Source organism: Cynara cardunculus (assembly GCF_001531365.2).
Source record: "Cynara cardunculus var. scolymus isolate 2C chromosome LG 2, CcrdV1, whole genome shotgun sequence".
Lineage (NCBI taxonomy): Eukaryota > Viridiplantae > Streptophyta > Magnoliopsida > Asterales > Asteraceae > Cynara > Cynara cardunculus.
Genome location: NC_037529.1, coordinates 41,625,265 through 41,646,413, shown reverse-complemented (window position 1 = coordinate 41,646,413; position 21,149 = coordinate 41,625,265). Strand labels below are relative to the sequence as shown.

At 36.4% G+C, this 21,149-nt stretch overlaps 1 protein-coding gene across 2 annotated transcripts in view; it reads right to left on the bottom strand.

Moving 5' to 3' along the window:
* Positions 1-9,418: 9,418 nt before the first annotated feature.
* The window catches only part of LOC112505715 (NEDD8-activating enzyme E1 catalytic subunit), a 32,697-nt gene continuing 20,966 nt past the window's right edge, over positions 9,419-21,149 (bottom strand). For both annotated transcript variants that reach the window (XM_025109660.1, XM_025109661.1), the window contains exons 4-9: positions 15,175-15,407; positions 15,018-15,080; positions 14,866-14,922; positions 14,337-14,458; positions 13,705-13,822; positions 9,419-9,935 (exon numbers count right to left, since the gene is read on the bottom strand). In XM_025109660.1, the coding sequence (XP_024965428.1) occupies positions 9,648-9,935; positions 13,705-13,822; positions 14,337-14,458; positions 14,866-14,922; positions 15,018-15,080; positions 15,175-15,407 (881 nt within the window). In that variant the 3' untranslated portion in view covers positions 9,419-9,647. The remainder of the gene's footprint in view (positions 9,936-13,704; positions 13,823-14,336; positions 14,459-14,865; positions 14,923-15,017; positions 15,081-15,174; positions 15,408-21,149) is intronic.

Sequence of the window (21,149 nt, the reverse complement as noted above, 5' to 3'; positions counted from 1 at the left end):
TGGTAGATTTACATTTATTAAGTGCAAAAGATTACGCATAAGTTTGCAAATAATTGGTTTATGCATTAAAATGTTTTATGCATGTGAAAACCCGTGAGCTCACCAACTCTTTGTAGTTGRCTCGTTTTATGTTYCATGCTTTTCAGGTAACAAGKAAGWAATGAAGTACTTTGGGAGCATACTTGTGGCAAAACCGATTAAGTTCGAAATGGAAGTTTCTATTTTGTAAAAGAAGTATTTATCAAAATTTGGTTATAATGTTAAACTCGTTTTATTTTGTAAAAATTGAAAGGTGTTATTTATTAAATGTTGCTGTAACTCGCTTACCTGTTACATCTCGTGTTTCCGCTTTAGCGGGGTGTGGCACTCTCTCTCCTCCTACCTATAAATATGAGACTTCTCTCTCGCTTTTTTCTTTACGCATTCAAAATTCTAAGACGAAACTCTGTCATTTTGCAAGCAAGAACAATCTTCAACAATTTCTTCTTCGACCTTCATCACCTCACACCAACTAAGGTCGATACACTCTTTCATTTCTTATTCTTCTTTTCTTTTATGAAACAAATGTTTGAAGTTTTAAGAATCTTTTTTTTTATTAACTTGGATATCAAAAACAGACATTAATGGTTATAAACTCAATCTTCTTCTTGGTTATAATCATATTTCATCAAACACTTTCTACTTGAAAAACCCTAATCCTTCTTCAAGGATTTTTCAAAAGAAGTTTTCTTGTTCAAAACTTAAACTATACACAACTCTTGGTTTAACTAACCCTGTTTTGTATGTTATTTTCTTACCAAAAACAGATGGCTGCCAATAACGTAAGCTTTTCAATCGACGAAGTCTCATTCAAGGCTAACAATCATGTTGCCTTGTTAGAGATCCCAGCAAACAAATCCTTCTACGAGGAAGCGGCTAACTTTCTCAAGAAATCGTGTCTTGGTTTTGCTCTTAACCATGAGCCTATCATGGTTAAAGAGTCCCTTCAACAGTTCTGGTTCACTGCTGAAGTGGTGGAACTTCAAGATAAGAACGGTCACCAAGTGGAGAAGATCACCTTCACGTTCAACTGCATGACCGTGAACTTTGGAGTCGTCACCATGAGGACTGCTCTTTGCCTCCCCAAGGGCCCCTTCGACAGCGAGCCCTCCATTGCTAAGATCATCGATTGTCTCGATGAAATTGGCTACCAATGGCCAATGAAGAAGAACTCAAATGTTCCCATGAAGTACTTGTCAAAAATTGAGAAAAACAGGATGTTAGCTATCTGGCAATACCTGTTTTCTCACTTCATCCAGTCTATGGGTGGAAAGACTGGAGGACAAGACCAGGCCTCTAGAGTTTCCCTAACGATTGGAGTATCTACGATTCAGTGTTGCAATATAAATATGTTGCAGTTATTTTTGATGACCTGGTGCAAAAGCTGAATAAGCGCCAACAAGAAAAGGTGGTACCATACACCAGGTTCCTATCCATGGTTTTTACAAAGATATTTGCAGAAAAATATTCCAAGGAAGGAAACCTACAGGTGTATAGGCTTGGATCCAGGATTTTGGATCACAAGATGAGGGAAGGAGACGTTGCACTTTCTTCTACAGTGTCCTTCTCTCCCTCTTCTCCTACGGTGGTGAAGACAAAAGAAAACCCCCTACGTCTAGCCCAGACACCAAAACTCCTGTAAAACAAACTTCTCAACTAACTCTTGGTTCTCCTTAGAGAGCGAAGAAGGCCAAAAAAGGGATAGCCACATCTTTGGCTGAGACCTCTCGAAAGGCCAAAATGGAGATAGACACACCTTCAACTACCTTTCCTAGCTCTTTAGTGATTCCTACAATCACTGTCGTATCAGTGGTGCCTACCCCAACTGCCTCGGTGACCCAAATCACTGAAGGTGTGAATATCAGTGCCGCCACTGCTGACCACCCACAAATCTTCTCAACCGTTTTATCTTCTCCTCCTTCTTTGGTCGCTACACGTGTTTATGAATCATCAAATAATTTCCTCCCTGATGATGAAACACACACCACTGGACCTAAGGTTGCTCTTTTCGAGGTTTCTCAGCATACAGGTGCTCATCCTCTCGAGGGCATCATTAAGCAAGCCAGTGTCAATCCTTTGGATGTCACTGATGGCCCCTCAGGTATTCCATCGTCCTTCCCTTTCTTTTTCTCTAACCCTAAGCCACTCTTTGCTCACTCTCATTCTCTTACAGGTCCTTCTGTGGATGACGCCATTGACGAGGATGAGGATGACGCGATTGACGAAGATGACGAGGATTATGACATGGCTTCTGATGTCAAGTTTCTCCTCCCAGCTGTCGATACCGTCTTCTGCAAAATGTTTGAAGTTCATTGAGAGATGCCTCACAAGGCAGATCTTGATGCGAATCTCTCAGCTATCAAAGCTGACATTCAAGATGTTAGGAGTCAAACATCAACTCTGCATGAGTCTGTTCGAGCCAACGTTGAAGCCATTGTTGACACTCAGGCTCAGTCTCTCCAGCAGACAGAGCTTCTCCAGCAGATCCTGGATGTTGTCCGTCAACCAGCACCAGTGATCCCGCCTTCTTTCACCGTTGATGACCGTGCTCAGCTTAATGAGATGCGCCAAACAACGATAACTCTAGCCAGCGCTCTGTTGCAACTAGAGGAAATGATGGTTATCCAGCATTAGCGCATGGACGAACTCTCTGGCTTATACTCTCAAGTCTTAGCCAGAGAAGGGGAGATGAGGTCCAACGCTGCTGGACCATCTGCTGCACCAGCAATCCATGAAGCTGAAGCTGAGATTGCCCAAGCAATCCCAACCTCCGGTAAAGGTGTTATAGCAGAGGAAGTTGATGCCATCCCTAGGGATGATGACCTTCCCATCACCTCTGTACTTGTTGCTGGTAATGATGATGATGAAAATGACGAACCTGATCTTCCAGTCTCTGGTAGTGACCTCGATGGCGATGATGACGACGATGATGAAGATGACTTCACCATTTAGTATCAGCGACCAACAACTGCCACCAAAGGAGTCGCCCCAGGGATTCTGCATCCCAGATGGAGCAAAGGGAAGAGTCCGCCCTGTCAAAGAACCAGGACCCTAAGTTGAAAGGCAAAGGTGTCGCTGAAGAAGGGAACCTGAAGGTAATTTACAAAAACCCTCAACCCTTATTTGAAGACTCTATCTCTCAGGTAGTTGTCACTTCATTATATCAGCTTCATATTCCTTCTACTACCTACGGTCGACTGGAATGGGTCCCTGAAAACCCTATCTCCATTACTCCTACTGACCAGCAGATGGCCCAACTTAAGGAGTCACTCGACCAGACTAGAGTAAAAATCCTTCTTTGTATCTCTAGTGGTGGTGAGTTTGACTTCCTTTTAGAAGCTAGAGTAAAAATCCCTCTTCGTATCTCTAGTGATGGTAAGTTTGACTTCCTTTTAGAAGCTAAAAGAATCGAGGTAATAAGGGCTGAAGAAGAGCTAGAGCTTCAGAAGAAGCAGACTGAAGACAGCCTAAAGCTGGCCAAGTCACTAGCTGAAAAGATTCTCCCAAAGAGAAAGTCCAAAAAGAAGGTGAACGCTGTCCAAGCCCAAGCTAAGTTACTTTCTCTTGCAGAAGCTGAGCACGAGAAAAATCTAAAGTTGGTTGAGCGGGACAAGCGCTGGAGCGAAGCAAAGCTGAATAAGAGAATTAGTCCTCACCCTATCAAGAGCGTCAACATCAGCGGACAATCCAAAGACGGTTGAACTCTTGTCTCAATGCTCATCACCAGGGACAATCTCGACGCCATTACCGAGTACCCTTCCTACCTTAGCCACTATGGATATAGTGAATGGCTGGAGATTAGGCAAGCCATTCAGCGATCCAAGTCTAGACATAAGCCTATTATCGAAGACATCATCAACGATCTCATCAAAAGGATGTCCAGGTATGTCGCAATCCCTGACTGGCCATCTCTGAAGAAGGGAGGAAGGAATAAAAGCCCCTCTAGTCCTAATGATGGACCATCCCTAAGGAACGAACATGAAACAAGGTTCTCCTTAGATGAAGTTCTGAAGAAATACGAGAGTATAGACATCTCTATGTTGAATCTTGATCTACCAGAGATGGGTCCTTATGTACCCAACTCTGTGCATTTCAAACCTGAGTTAGGAATTATATTTCTTGACTATGAAGGTGAAGTAAGATTTCAGAGAATGTCTGAGTTACATCTATGCAGGAGGGGACATCTAGTTTATCTTATTTTCTGGATAGATGATAACTTGCAAGGAAAAGTGGTGGACCGAAAGATACGAAGAGAATTTCTATGTCGAAAGAAGCTTGAAGAAGATGTATCTGGCTACATTAATCTAAACATCCTAGACTAGTTCATCTTTCTTTGTAATATTGTCCCCATTCTTTTGTAATCTACTTATTATGTCTACTTTCAGTGATTAATCTTATAGTCTGTAAGTTTTAGACATATATTAAACATCTTGTAATATTGTCATTGAATATAATATAAGTGTTTTTGTGCATCACTGAAAAAGATCCCTGAAAAAAGTAATAAGGACACAAGTCTATGAGTTCCAGTGTTACTTTTTACATTCACTAACAATCTTTAAGTTAGTGAATAAGCTTTCAGTTTCAGTTTTCATCCTTTGTAACTTTTCTTAAATATAACTTAAGAAAATTCTCCAAGTAAAGACTAACTCAATGAAAAAGATCCCAAAATAGTTAAAAGGGACATGTACTTTATATGTTACTTTTTCTTACTATTTGATAAGACAACTTTCTTTATGTTGTCTTGTTATCATCAAATAGGAGGAGATTGTTGATCCTCTCTCTCATTTGATTTGATGATAATCCCTTTTACTATATGCGAAGTATTTATGTTTCTGTTTTAAGTTCCAACGATCATCACTGAGTCTGTTTAGTGATCACTGAAGAACTTGTATTGTAAATCCAATCAACGACAACGATACTTCAAGAAGACAACACTCACACCAAAGAACCTTCAGCGAAAGTCGAAGACTAGAACTGAAGATTAGAGACTGGCGAGTATGTAATCTGAAGTGGTATTAAGTGATTACAACCTTGTCTACATATGTGTGAAGACTGCCCAAGCCTCAGCGAATGCTGAAGAGACCTTCAGGTTATTTTAACATTCAGCGATCAAAAGAAGCTTGTTGAGCACGATTATTGTTGTCTTGTCCTTATACACACAAAGGACAAACCCATACCCTTTCTAAACGTTAGTACGGTACGGAGCTGATTAGTTGACTCTATTACCCACTAACTTTATGAAAGGATGTCTGCTCATGAATAGGCTTTTATACTATTCACTGTAGCAAAGGACAAGCCTTCCCCTTAAGGCTTGACACGTGTTCTAACCCTACCATGTTGCATTAAATGTGCATTTAGTGCAACAGGTATAAATAGATGTGTTCTATCTCCATGCAGGGATACTCTTAACCCTTACTCTAAACTTACTTACGCTTAAGTAAAAGAACACGCTCATCTTCAAGAGCAAGTTAGAATCTCTTTGTTGTATTCAAAACAAGTTCTCTCCCAAATAAAACTTACTTTCTTCTATTTCTTTAACTGCAAATCTTTTCTTTATTTGCTAAGAATTAGTGTGTAAACTTTAGATTATTTAGATAGGTTTGTCGACCTTAGCCTTCCACAAAAAATCTTGCAAACTCTGTATTGATCTTCTCATATCAATACATATTTTAAATTTGAAAATTCTATGTTTGTATTCATCCCCTCCCCCCATTCTACAAACTTTTATATACATCTTGTAGACCCTAACGGGACCAACGTTATCCCAAGATTCTGATAAACATTCCAGAAACTTCGTTAAAGTTTCAGAATTGGAATATTTTCTGGCGACAGTCCTTAAATCGATAAGAAGACAATTAAACTGTTGGAGTACTTCAGACAACGTCTCATTCTTTCCACATAGAAAGCTTTCGTATTATCTTACTAAGTTAATCTTTCTCGATTTTTGAACGAGAGGTTCCTTCATATTGAACACATAGAGTGTCCCACATGGATTTCGAGGTTCTAAGCTTCATCACAGAGTGATTAAACCTCGTCAGGAAGAGACATAGCTATTATAGACCTCGCACGAGTGTCTATATCTATCTTCTTCTTGTTTTCATCACTCCATTGATGAGGGAGCTTAAGAATCTGTCGTTCAGGAATCGCGGCAGTCGTCGCTGTTTCAAGAGCTACCGGAGAAATAGCATATGAAACATATGGTCCTTTTTCTATATAGTGTGGAATTTCAGGATCCACACTTTCCAGAAAGAGGGACATCCGATTCTTCCAAAGACTAAAGTTGTCTCGGATAAATCGGGGAGGTTTGGAAACAGAGCAATTATCATGTAAGTGTGTGTTTGTGTTTTGTAAAGCCATTTGAAAGCAGTCAATTATCTAGAGAGAAAGAGATAATAAAATGTAGAAAAACAACTAAACAACAAGAAAAGAAAACACTGCTCTGATACCACTTGTTTGTCCCGTAAGAGTCTACAAGAGTTTTATAGAAACAGTTTATAGAAGGGGGGATGAATACAAACACATGAAACTTTTCAAATTTAAAATGTATATTGATAAAGAAGGATCAATACAGATTTTACAAGATTGTATACGGAATAAGATTAAGTAAAGATAACCTAACTAAAATAATCTAAGTTATACACAAATGATCTTAGCAAAGAGAAAAGATTTGTTGTTAAGACTAAGAAGGAAATGAGTTCTTCCTGGGTAAAAACTTTTTAGAATACTTAAAATGGATTCTAACTTGCTTTGAAGATAAGCGTAAGTGTTCTTAGATGTGTGTGTGATCTCTTGTGTGTATGCACGTTGTTTGCATGGAGAGAACACTCATCTATTTATACTCATTGCATTAAATTCACATTTAATGCAATGCAGTAGAGTTTGAACATGCGTCAAGCTTTTAAAGAAAAGTTTGTCCTTTGCTACAGTGAATAATACAAAAGTCTATTCATGAGCAGACATTCTTTCATGGAGTTGGTGGGTAATAGAGTCATCTAATTGGCTCTGTACCGTACTATACTCCAGAAAGGGTATGGGTTTGTCCTTTGTGTGTAGAAGGACAAGACAAAAGCAATCTTGAACAACAAGCTTCTTTTGATCGTTGAATGCTGAAATAACCCTGAAGGTCTCTTCAGCATTCGATGAGGCTTGGGTAGTCTTCACACATATGTTGACTAGGTTGTAATTACTGAATGCCGCTTCAGATCACGAACGCGCTAGTCTCTAATCTTCAGCTTCAGTCTTCGACTTTCGCTGAAGGTTCTTTGGTGTGAGTTTTGTCTTCTTGAAGTATCGTTGTTGCTGATAAACTTACAATACATGTCTCAGCAATCACTGAACAGACTAAGTGATGATTGATGGAACTGAAAGACAGAAACATAATACTTTGTAAAAGGTAAAAGAGATTATCATCAAAGAGAGAGAGGATCAACAATATGCGATATGGGATTTGATATTCTCTAGTTGAGATAGATATTTCCGGGCCCCTCGATAACATAGTTTGATATTACTGCATGGCCATGCACGGTGAATCAATAGAACTAATAGCACTCAAATATGCTAGAACTGAGAAACGTAATTTTTGAACCAAAAAATGAGTTAGATCTATGCCTTAAGTTTAAAATAAAATATCGTGTATGCAAAAGAATAATGAGTGAATTTTTCTATATAATTGACGAAATCAATGAATTGTTTAAGAAAACACATTTCACGTTAGCTTTGAGGGCGGTGAGGTGTTGTTAGACACGTACCACCGTCTGTGTCATTGTGTTTCATATGCAAGTGAGAAAATGTAAGTTTTTTATATGTCCATGACCCTTGTCACACGGTAATATTGCTAAAGAGTACATAGACCTATATGGTCGCATAAGAAAATGTGTATGTTTCAATATGATTTTTTTGGATAACTAGAAACCCGAACAATATCATGTTTTATAATTTATTTTTATTCTAGTAGCATAATTAGGGGTGTAAACGACACGAGACAACTCGTGAGCTACTCGAGATCGACTTGGTCAACACTCGACTCGAATAGGCCCGGCTCAAACTTGAACTCAACTCGATATATTAACGAGTCGAGTCGAGTTACCCAATACTCGAATCAAAAATCTCGTGAGATACTAGATTTTTTATCTATAATTAGTTTTAAAAATATAATCAGTTTTATATTATAATGTGTATAATATAATGTAATAAAATGTCTTATATTTTTAGATATTTGAATAATATTGTGTTTTTTTAACTATAAAAACCAATCAATAATTTTTTTTTAAATCATAATTAGAAAGGCAAAAAAAACTAGAAAAGTGTTGGTGAAGTTGTCTCACATTGGAAGAGAGATGGTAAAATAACGATGAAAATGTGTTATAAAAAGAGAGGAAGGTGAATGAAGTTTGTAACTTTGTCTATTTGATGATGAATTTTGAGATAGATCACTTTAGTTTTTTAAAATTTAAGAGAACACATTTTAAGTTTTATAATTTATAAGAGAAAACCCTATAATTTCATAAATTCTGATGGGTGAGCTTGATTCGTGTTCGATTTCGAGCATGATTCGAGTAGAGTTCGAGCTTTAAACGAGTTCGAGCTCTAGTTCGAGTTTAAAGAATTGCAATCGAGTTCGAGTCGAGATTAGTTTTTAACTACTCGTGAGTTTTCGAGTCAAGTTCGAACATGAGAAATGGTTATCGAGTTCGAGTAGAGTATATTGTAACTAGAACTCAACTTGCATCCTAAACATAATTAAAGTATATGTCAAAAATGTAATTATGAAAATTACATACCTTTATTTGTAAATGAATTTACATATAATTTTATTCAGATAATAAAATTAAATAAAACGTTTTTAGGCTTGATGGACCTTAATGTGTCATTGATTCCCTTGAGGTTTTCTTTTTATGAGAAATTTTCTAAAGAAAATAACCTAATCAAATCAATTTTTTATTTCTCCTGTGCTTTTTATAAGGCTATTTTTAAATGAAACCCTGCATGAGATTATAGAAGTACATTTCAAAAAAAAGAATCAGATTGCAGTTCTATAAAAATTTGTTCATTTGCAGAACAGATGACAATATTTGTACAAATTCGGACAACAATATGAACTGATATAGGGTTCCTAAAGCATTGTGCACTACTCATGACACCAAAAACGATATAATGGGCATCTTCACTCAGAAAAATCACTTATTCTCATTTTTTTAATAATTATAGGTATCCGGATCAGCTTGTATGTACCTTAACTAATCCTATAAGATCCTGGAGGTTAAACTAATAACGAGACAAACAATCCAGGCGAAAGTTTTACCGTTCTTGAGATATGAGACTGCCCAAAACCATCCTTCGACACAATGGCCTCAATACATGTTTCTTTTTGGCAGAAAATGGCAAAATGCACAATTGGAATATAATGTAAGTGACCCCAAATAATGGATGGTGCCCAAAGTCGATATTACAAGGGTACACAAATACAAAAGATGTGGATTTGTGAGGTGTTATATGTTTCAGGAATCTTGGCTAATAAATAACATCTAACCAGGGGATTAACATTCTATTTCCAATGGTCAACGAACCATTTCAACCACCCAAAAATTGGATACCAAAGTACAGAAACCCTATGCTCCACCAGCCATGTCCGTATCCGTGATTCCATCAACGCCCTTAAACGCAACACGCAGTTTTCTCAAGCAAGATTGCCTGTTGTCACCCTTGCCAGCCGTTCCAGTCACATGCACGACACCTTTTGGAAATTTGTCCATCAACTCGAATAATGGTAGGCTGAGGTTTGATCTAGTCATCTCTTCTAGTACTGGAGGCGCCTGCATGTATAGATTTTTCCCTCGGTGTGTCACACTTGCTCCGGACACAAGTAGTTTCGGGTGATCTTCAACTAGATCAATGAACTGTGACAATACGGTTATAGGTTAAAAAACAGATAACTAAATTTGATGAAGGCACTATGAAAACAAACACCAGTAGCCTCCAAGGTGCATTCATTTAAGAACCAATGGATATTCATAATGAATATTCATGAAAATCATCGGTTCTGAGATTCTTAAAATATTTACGGTTCTCAAATATAGTTTCCTACGATGTCTCTAAATGGTATAAGAGCAAGTGGAAAAAGAATTTCAAATATCAAATCTACTGGGCTGCCAGCTAATAACTTTTAGGTCATTGTAGCCAATTCTGAAGCCCAGTGTCGCTTTTCATCCAAATTTGCCTACCCGCTAAGAATACAAGTGTGAATCGCATAAAATAAAGAAATCTAATATAACTTAAAAGAGATTACATTGGCTTCAAGATGCATACAAGGCCTTAAGAAATGTTAAAAAAAGATAAATTATAGAGCAATTTAATGTTTCAAACGCAGATTGCTGAGCAAAATACATGGAGATCTGAATCAAATGCATTATAGAACTCAAGGACAAGTGGACATCATGCCATTAACACTTGTTTTTGTGTTTTTATTCATATGTAGAAGAATAAGTACAAACAATTGAGGATTATTAGACCATTTAGGCTAGTTATATCATGGTACTTCAATAAATAACATTACTTATAGCATCAGTAATCCTATTTCAAAACCTGGCTTCTATGGGTTCATCAACAGGGGATGACTTCCCAAGGAAAATGGCATTACATAACATTCTCCCACTTCCAAATTCAACTTTTCCATCCGTACTCTCCTAATATAAATGGAAAAGAAACAAAAACAAAGAGTCTGAAAAGGGAAGTTTCAATATTGACATAAGTTATACCCATCCTACTAATACCTAATTATCAAGAAGAACTAAATGGACAAAAAGATATAAAGCAGGGTTTGTCAGGACTCAGTTCCTTGATAAACGAGCTTATGACATTGGATATGAGTGCAGAAGATTATAAAGGATGGATGCATTACAAAGATGAATTACTAACTTGCACGATACCAGCATCCAGAATATTCACTCCCAATACATCCTTCTCGGAACGTTATTAAGTAAATGAATGAGTGCACAGGAATTGAAAGTAAGGATTTATAACAATCAATCGCAAACTTACATGATGCAGGTATCAAGCATGCAGTGGGACATCCTTCTGTGAATGTTATCAAATAATTATGGCTAGATTCTCTTTTGCAAGAGTTTAGCTTCTCTCCTACTCCTCATACTTTTTATTTAGTGCAATCGTATGTCTGGAACTTTGTCCTTATATTGAGGGTTTAGCTCTTTTATGTAGCGAACTCCTTGGTTTTAAAAAGTGCGATGCGGTCCAAGGCGGTAAGGGTCCCGGAAGCCGATGCGTGATGCATGATGCGCGTGATGCGCCCGGTATTCAAAAAATATTTATAAATTAATTCTACATATCAATTTCTACCTTAAAAATACTTGCCTATCAAAATACTTCATTTATAACATAAAGTAGTTCAAAAGTGGCATTAGAATCTTAAAAAGTTGGTGAATCAGAATAACAGAACACACAAACTACTACCATGAAGAACACAAGTAAATGTCTAATAGTCCCCAATCCCAAACTAAATGACCAAGTGACCAACTAATACTCCCCAAGATCAGCATCATCAACACGGGTTCATCTCCCTCATCATTATCAAACCCTCCAAAATCTGCTTCCACCTCAACTTCATCAGCTTCATCCTGAAGAGCATGTCCTTTTCCTCTAGCACTTCTAGTTCTTGATAGACCCGACCCATCATCATTTACTCTCCCTCTTGATGCTCTAGTGAAATAAGGAATCTCATACGCCCCGGAAGCTCTACCTATGTCATCCCACGTAAGATCATCATCAATAAACACCAAATCATCATCTTCATCATCATTGTCCATCCTCCCCATCACCCACTCATTACTTTCATCTATGTCTTCTAGAATGATAGGATCACTACTTCCCTCTTTTATATCGATGTTGCAAGGCACGATTGAATTTCACTTGAGAGGGGTTTCTATTTTATTAGGTCATTATTATGTTCTATTTTAATCTACAAAAAGCCCAAATAAAAAAACCTCTAAAGAATGAAAAAGGAGCCCAAACATGAAACATACAGGATGCGCTGATGCACGCATCGTGTGATGCATAGGTGATGCGACCGCATCAAAGAGCATCATGGAATCGCTTCGCATCAGCCCCTCTGATGTGTTACCTCCAGCGCATCAGAGCGCATCACTCATCGGAGTGCATTATGCGCGCATTTTTAAAACAAGGCAAACTCCACTTCATGAGTGAATACATTCATATGTCCAGCAAAGTAGGCTAATCATATCAAGCATTGGTATAAATATAATGAAGATGGGCGTGTTAAGCATCGGACAATTAAGTATTAGTGTAAAAAGTTAGATAAGCCTATTGTATGTATATCGGTACATGTCTTGAGGCTAAAAGACAACCAATCAACTAAAAAGAGAAATCTAGAATAGTAAGGGCTGTAGAAAGCTTAAGATTTCTTATATAGGGTGGTTGGGTTCCTGTGAGAACGGAAGTTATGGTGAGAAGAGTAAGAAGGGATCTCCACCCTTGGATCAATCCTAATGGAAGATCAACAGTAATAAGAGGAACCGAGATGCACGGATCAGTTCTCGTGAGAAGCGCAATTGATGGGGTGGGGGTGAGATAAAAAGTGATCAAGGGTCCAGATCCCTTCTTATGCTTCATACCTTAACTCCTATTCTCATACGTTCCTTTGTCTTCTTATGTATTGGTTACAAATTGCAGTTCGTTAAGGATTTGTAATAAATATTATAAATTTAATGCAGTGATGTTTATTTATGCTTCTGCAAGTCGCATATTTTGGGTATTAGTCAAGACTGTCCCATATTGTGTAACAATTAAGGTTACGGGTGTCAGGGGTGAGAGTGTCACACATACACCCTCATTATTCTCACACAAACCTGTACATTTTCGTCCCCATGGATACCACTGCCCTTACCCTTGATACCTCCATGCTAGAAACTAACCTCAATTACAAAAGCTACACATATTTTCAACACCTCAATTCGTCTTATTTTTAGCACAAATGGAATCTCATATCCAAAGGATCAAGAGCTGTTCCATTATTTCCTCCAAGTACCATAAGTATATGATAAATAGTAGGGAAATTCATCAAGGAACAAAAATCAGCTAATCCTCCTCTAGCCAGCAGGGGTTAATGAAATATAACACGCATATCCTAGGATACTTTCTCACAAACTCCTTACAACTGTATTTGTTTGATGCATCTCTCTGATAACAACACATTTTGAACTAATAAGGTTACCGAACAACAGAACTTATCTCCTACCTAAGAATAAGAACTGCCAAATTCACAAACATATCCCCCCTTTCCCACTAGCACAAAAGGAAACCCTCAAGAAACAAGAGAGACCACTAGCCATCCAAATTATGTTTCAGCTGTTTACTTTATTTTTGATTTTTTCATTACAGAGAATGAGCTAACTGATCAACTGAAAATGGGAGGCACCATGAAGGCCATGACCAATAGTTTGCCCCATCCCTCCCCTCCTTTTGTCATCACTATTAACTGTTAAGGAAAGAACAAACAGTAGGCCATATCATTTTCTCACAATGCAGATCTCTGCCTTTTGCTAAATACTGTTGTATATATCAAACAAGTTTCCATTACTTACTCTCTAATGTCCCAAAAAAACGGCAACCAAAATAGACAGATAATAAATTTACCATTTTCAAGGTGACCGAAGTGTCCAGCTCAATTAATATGCCAGGACCACAAACAAGACAGTCTTTGTCCTTTACAAACTCTGTGACTTTAGTATGGAGGCCCTCAACACCATTATACCTACAAAATATCACAATACAAAATTAGGAAGCATTTTGACTGAATAAAGGAAGAAACATATTGAAGTCTCATTCTCCTTACTCTCTCCCAACTCCCCTCTTTTTGGGTGTTTTCAGTATTTCCAGGAGTGCATAGCTAAATAGCTATTCTTTCAAACTAGGATGTTGTGCTCTACTTGATTTACTGTACAGAAAGTGTGACTAAAGCACAGTGCTACAAACAAATTCAGCTTGCAATATGATTAATTGAGCATATGCAGAGCAATTAAAAATATGCTACTAGCAATATAGAAACTCATTAGCAATACAACAGAGTTCTTGTTCCATCAACCTAAGCTGAAGACTTTAGAGGATATGAAATTATTAATATTGCAATAGAAGCTTATAGGGATTTTCGGCTCATGCATAGAATTCTTTGACAAGCATAAATCAACCATCATAAGAAATACTAACTGTATGGAAAAAGTTTATTTTGAGCTTCACAATAATACAATTAACAAAGAGATAGGACCTACGTTAAATAATTTGATAACGTTTTGCTGCATCCTGATGCAATCTTCAAAGTTTCAAGAGCGCATGCAGCTGATATTATCGCATTTGTAGAAGCTATAGCAGGTATAATATTCTTCACCACACCCTGTATTCAACCAAAAAAAATAAATCATGGAGTTGAAACAAGGTGAAAAGAGCCAACTGACCTGAAACCATCATTAACAAATAAAAAGATTGATCCACTAGACATTCACAACCCCGTATCATCAAAATGATGCCTTACAGATAATTTGGATTGAACCATCCAGATCAAGAAATGATCAAGGAACAATTTCTGAAGAATATAGCACATATGCATAATGACATCACTGTAATGCCATGATGAATGAAAATGATTGAAAAAGCTAATATGTTACTTGACAGTTGCATATAATTCTGATCTACCATAAGAAGGTGCCACTAAACCACGAATAAGTATGTTGGAAGTTCAATGAACCATAATCAAAGCAGAGAAGGCAGAGGATAAGTTTAATATTTTAGAGATCAGTTTACCTGTGTCAAAGAATATGTGACTCCTGGAATGCCAAACAGTTCTGCTCTCTTGGCAGCCTGCCGATCAAAGTCAAACAGGAGAGGAGACAAAGAGATCATAACTTAAAAGGCCAAAGTAAAGAAAGTAGCAGAACAATTCTAGCACTCATTACCTCTAAATATACCCACTGCATATGTTCAGGGTTATCAGGATCAAAAGATTTTCCACTATGCACCTGCAATGGTATGTTCAATAACAATTATAGAACAAAGCACATTAGACAAAGAACAAAAGTAAGAGGAAAAAGGTCTTTTGAGTTTCTACAATACCTCATCCCATTTAATTAGGTGAGCGTATTCAATGCAATGAGCTGCGGTTCTTGGAGTTTCTGCTAGCGTACATAAAGGAAACTTAACCTGTGGAGGAAAAAGCCAAATGGTGCACTCAAAGCATGGTGTCATCCCAGGTAAAATAACTCTTGCATGACCCTTGAAACCTTCAGTTCCACCATCTACCATAGGCTTCATAGTTTGTTCTTGTGGGTTGTCATTAGAGTCGTATTCTGGTTTCGCAAAATTGAACAAGAAAATGTCATAACTTATAATTTGCATTTCACACCATACCAAATAAGATGAACCACAAATACATAGGGAATCAGTGGGAAGGCCAACAAACAGAAGCCAGTACATATTCTGAACCAATAGCATATAGAAACCGTAACATCCCGTTCCTGGGGGAATCGTCCTTTGCCCTTAGTACAAGTGAATGAAAGAAACTTCATATCTTAAACCTTTATTTCATTATAATAGAGTTATTACAGCAGCGGAAATGCGGAAATTTATAAATTATAATATTCTAACATCATAGAATAGCAACACCTCTGCTTGTTCCTACTCCTTGATTCCTGAGATACATACATGAATACATAAGCTAAAAGCTTAGTGGGTAGTTATGGTTTCATGGTAAAACATTCTTTCCAAATAGTTCAAATAATTCCTATAAACTATCATGTATAAAAACATTTTTTTTGAGATCTCATGGTTACATGTTAAGTAAACCAACTTCTCACAGGTTCTTTAACTCGGGTCCACATAAGGGTTGCCCATTAAGGTCCGTTTGCAAGACGTACCTTCTTTCTATATCCCATACGTTGGATATTTAAATGGTTATACTTAACATGTATAAAAACTTTCATATACCACATGTGCACCATGACATAAAAGGTGTACTTTGCCACATAATCATAATATAACATTTACACGAAGATATGGCAATACTCTTTCATGCATAAAACATTGATATATATAGCATGTATGTATCCCGGTAAATCTCATAACCTACTCACCTTGATTATGCCTAGTTTTTCCCTTAATTCCTATCTTCGTATAAAGAGAAAGATTTCTTATTTTTTGGTATGGAACTGATTGTAACACTTCAATCACTATTTATAAGTAAATTCATTGCATTAGCTACTTATTCTTCTTGCTCCCATAATTGTACTCTCATGATAGTTTAACACCTCATTTTTTATGATAAGAGAATCTTGACACCTCATGCTTAATATAAAAGAATCTTAATACCTCATGCTTCTAGCTTTTATTTGTCATGCTTCTAGCTCTTGCTTGTCATCATGAATTTTGCCAACACATGCTTCTAGCCTTGACAACTCATAACTAGCTTGCTTTGTCATAAAGAGTAGCCTTGCTTTGTCATAAGATTTTTGTGGCTCTTCTTGTTTGTTTATAAGTAGCTTTGTAAGCTACTTGCCTTATAAATATGATAGTTTAATAAATGCTACAGCTGTTAGACTCTTTTAAGAGTACTTAATTTACTTACATGTATTTAAGGCTTAAACATTTAAATAAAATAAAATAAAAAACTAGGGTGTAACAATTCTCCCTTTCTTATAAGAATTTCATCCTCGAAATTTTACTCAAAAGGATGTGGGTACTTATTCCTCATTTCTGACTCGGCTTCCGATGCTGCCTCTAATCCATGAGAATAGTCCCAATGAACTAATACCAATGATACCTTTTTGTTTCGAAGTTTCTTAATTTTATGCTCAGTGATAGCTATGGGTTCTTCTACAAAAGTTTATCATCAACCGAGATTTCTTCAACCTCGTTTCCATAACATCAAATAAGTCACCAACTATCTTCCATTCCTTACCATTTAGATATATGCAAACTCAAAATATCTTATAACTTGCTATGTCATACTTACATTTCAACTTAGTTTGACAAAATAACATCATAAACTTTATATTTGCGGAAGTATTCTAACAATAGTTCAATAGCCTAACACGTATAATTGCTACTATAAGAAGTATATCTCTTCATGTTGGTCCCTTCATGTCTTACTTTGATCTTACGTGAGATAGTTCCTATTTCACCTATCCATCTAACATTATACACATGTACTAATTCTCCATTCAAGGTTTGTATCTTAATCGTATCTTTTTCAAACACCCGCTTCTGCGTCATTCTTTGTCAATGAAACCATTCCGATATTTTATCACCTTTTTCCTAAGCACATCAACTTAACTAGGTAATTCTTACCCTTTAGATTGATAGAACAATCCTCAAGAATCTCATTAACCTTTGACTGACCACCATCAATGGTTATTAGTACCTTACTTATGTTCTAGTTGTTTAGCTCTTGTATTCAAGTAGTTGAAACAAAGCTTCTAGATGTACTTGAATCGAATAAAACTAGGGTACAATAATTATTGCCAAGAAACACATGTCGGTGATTCCTTAGGCCTCGTCTGCTATCATGACATATGCCTTGTCCTTTGCCTTCGGTTCCTCCTTTTTTTTGTTTTTTTTTCAAATGAACTTCCTTATGTCGACATCTAGACTATTGTTGAATTCTACTCAAGCTTGGGACAACTTGATCTTATATGCCCATCATACAACACTCATAGCAAGTGCATCTTCTTATATTGTTTTATTGAGTGTCATGTCGTAACACATGTGTCGAACCTTATGCTACCTACTTGTCATACCCACAAGTGCCTTCTGTTACACTTATTGCATAAAGGATAACTCAACTCTGATCTCTTGGCCTATTTCTTTAGATGGCTAATTGCTATCTTCCTCACATATTACATCCTTTGGTTATGATTTGAAATCCTTATCCATAACACAATCCTTTACTAGTTTACAAAATTTCAAAAACTGGCAGAACAATTTTCTTATTGTTTACTACTCCTCTATCTTAGCTTCTACCTCGATGTTTAACCTTGGATTCACGTTAGCTTTGGCCTACATAAACACTTGGTTGTATGGCCTCATTCCTGACATGCTTAGTGTTGAATGTTGTTCTACCATTTCTTCTAGACTTCCTTGATAATAAAAATGACAACATATATGTCCCAAACATCTTTTTGCATCGTAACCTTGTATCATAGTTGTATAATACCTTTAATAATAAGTCTGACGTGAATTATTTACTTTTCAATAATATTAACTATTAACATAGTCTGATATTATATATCAAAACATGGCTACTATGATATGGACGATACTGAGTACAATTGAGAATAATACGCTAAATTAGCTAATCTTGATCAGCATGATCATTTAATTGTCATCCCACATACTACTTAACTAGTTGATATTTGATCACCATTTTCCAACATAATAAAGGAAATCTTACTAAAGTATTTCATCGGAGAATAAACTCTTAGTGAAGTACTCCATCAAGTAGTAAATTCTTAAGTCTTAAGATTTTAAGGTTATGCGAGTTTGTAATCTATTTCTCTTACACCACAACTCTTATATTTTAATAAGATCAACACTTCTTACTAATCCATCTGACTACCAATATGAAATAGCTAGGCCGGTATCACGAAAGGTAGGATCTGTTCAGTGCAATTATAATTTGCGACTTCCTTTTTTTTGAATTCAACAACTCCACCGGTTCCTTATCCCATATGGTTATATCGACCAGGTTAAGAAATTAGCGAAATAATTTGATGAAGTTTAGATATATGTTAGTTATTTTAAATATAATGCTTCAATACCCAATGTTATCCTTTTCGATTTAAGTCTAAGTTACCTAATCTAACACAATCTTAGTTCACTTAAACTAATGCTCTGAAACCATTTGTAACATCCCGTTCCCGGGGGTATCGTCCTTTGCCTTAGTACAAGTGAATGAAAGAAACTTCATATCTTAAACTTTTATTTCATTATAATAGAGTTATTACAACAGCGGAAATTTACAACTTATAAATTATAATATTCTAACATCTTAGAATGGCAACACTTCAGCTTGTTCCTACTCTTTGATTACTAAGATACATACATGAATATGTAAGCTAAAAGCATAGTGGGTACTTATGGTTTCATGATAAAACATTCTTTCCAAATAGTTAAAAACAATTCTTATAAACTTTCATGTATAAAAACATTTCTTTGAGATCTCAGGGTTACATGTTAAGTAAACCAACTTCTCAGAGATTCTATAACCTCAGGTCCACATAAGGGCTGCTCAATAAGGGCTGCCCAATAAGGTCCGTTTGCAGGATGTACCCTATTTCTATATCCCGTACATTGGATATTTAAATGGTTATACTTAACATGTATAAAAACTTTCATATACCACATGTACATCATGATATAAAAAGTGTATTTTGCCACATAATCATAATATAACTTTTACAAGAAGATATGGTAATACTCTTTCATGCATAAAACATTTATACATAGCATGTATCATAACCTACTCACCTTGATTATACCTAGCTTTTCCCTTAATTCCTATCTTCAAGCTTGTTTAGGTATAAAGAGAGATTTCTTATTTTTGGTATGGAACTAATAGTAAACTTCAATCACTATTTATAGGTAAATTCATTGCATTAGTTACTTGTTCTTCTTGCTCCCAAAATTGTACTCTTATGATAGTTCAACACCTCATTTTAGAGGATAAAAGAATCTTGACACCTCATACTTAATATAAAGGAATCTTGACACCTCATACTTAATATAAAGGAATCTTGACACCTCATGCTTCTAGCTTTTATTTGTCATGCTTCTAGCTCTTGCTTGTGATTATGAATTTTGCCAACAGATGCTTCTAGCCTTGACAACTCATAACTAGCTTGCTTTGTCATAAAGAGCAGGTTTGCTTTGTCATAAAGATTTTTGTGGCTCATGTTGTTTGTGTATAAGTAGCTTTGTAAGCTACTTGCCTTATAAATATGACAGTTTAATAAATGCTACAGCTGTTAGACTCTTTTAAGAGTACTTAATTTACTTACAAACTCTTGTATTTAAGGCTTAAACATTTAAATAAAAAAACTAAGGTGTTACATAAACCAATCTTTAACACTGCAAAATCCTTGTGAAACACACACATTCACCTTAAAAGAACCAAGCAAAACTTCATGAATTAGGCATTCATGAGCGCAATGAATTTTGACTAAGAAGAAGATCCTTCTTCCCAACATACAAGATAAAATCTTATATTAAGCATTTACAATTATTAGATCCCATTTAAATTAGAGCCTGAAGCTCTGGAGAGCAGATCGAAATGATGTTACCACAATTGATCATCACCGAGAGCAAATTAATAAAATCTCACCCTTAGCCTAGAACTCGTTAGTGAAACTTTAGGTTGACTCCCTTTCATGACCCTTGTACCTATTAGTTTAGCATTTAAAATAAGTTAGTAATATACCTTTGCCTATGGTGATGTTTTTAAAGATCATTGTGCAAGATGTTGATACAAAGCTAGAGGTATGGACAGATGATATACGATCTAAGGTTTTACATCAAGACAGACTAAAACAGAGTATATGAGGTACAACTTTACCACTGTTGATAGAGAAGAGGATGATCTAGAAAGCATGTTTTGATAGATGCAGTTAGGAATGATATCCATTTAGGGATCAGTGGAGATGGAGAAACTGATGAGGATGTTAGTCATATAATAAAAGTCTCATGGATATAATGGCAACAAGCTTAGAGAGACTGTGACATAATTAGAGAGTCTCATCAACCTGAAAGGTAAGTTCTATAGAAGAACAATAAGACAGTTAGCTGCAGTATTAGGACAAACGTTACACACGCAATACGTACAACCCTACGCACAAGAGAAGAACACAAGAATTTACGTGGTTCACACGATCAGATTGATCGTGCTAGTCCACGGGGGCAACTAGGKTTTTCTTTATTTAGGTGCTACAATGTTTACAAGTACAATGAGATTAATATATATAGACAAACATAATTAGGATTATCTCCTAATCAAGGAAACTAAGGTAGAGACTAGGGCCGGCTCCTTTTGGGCTAGGGCC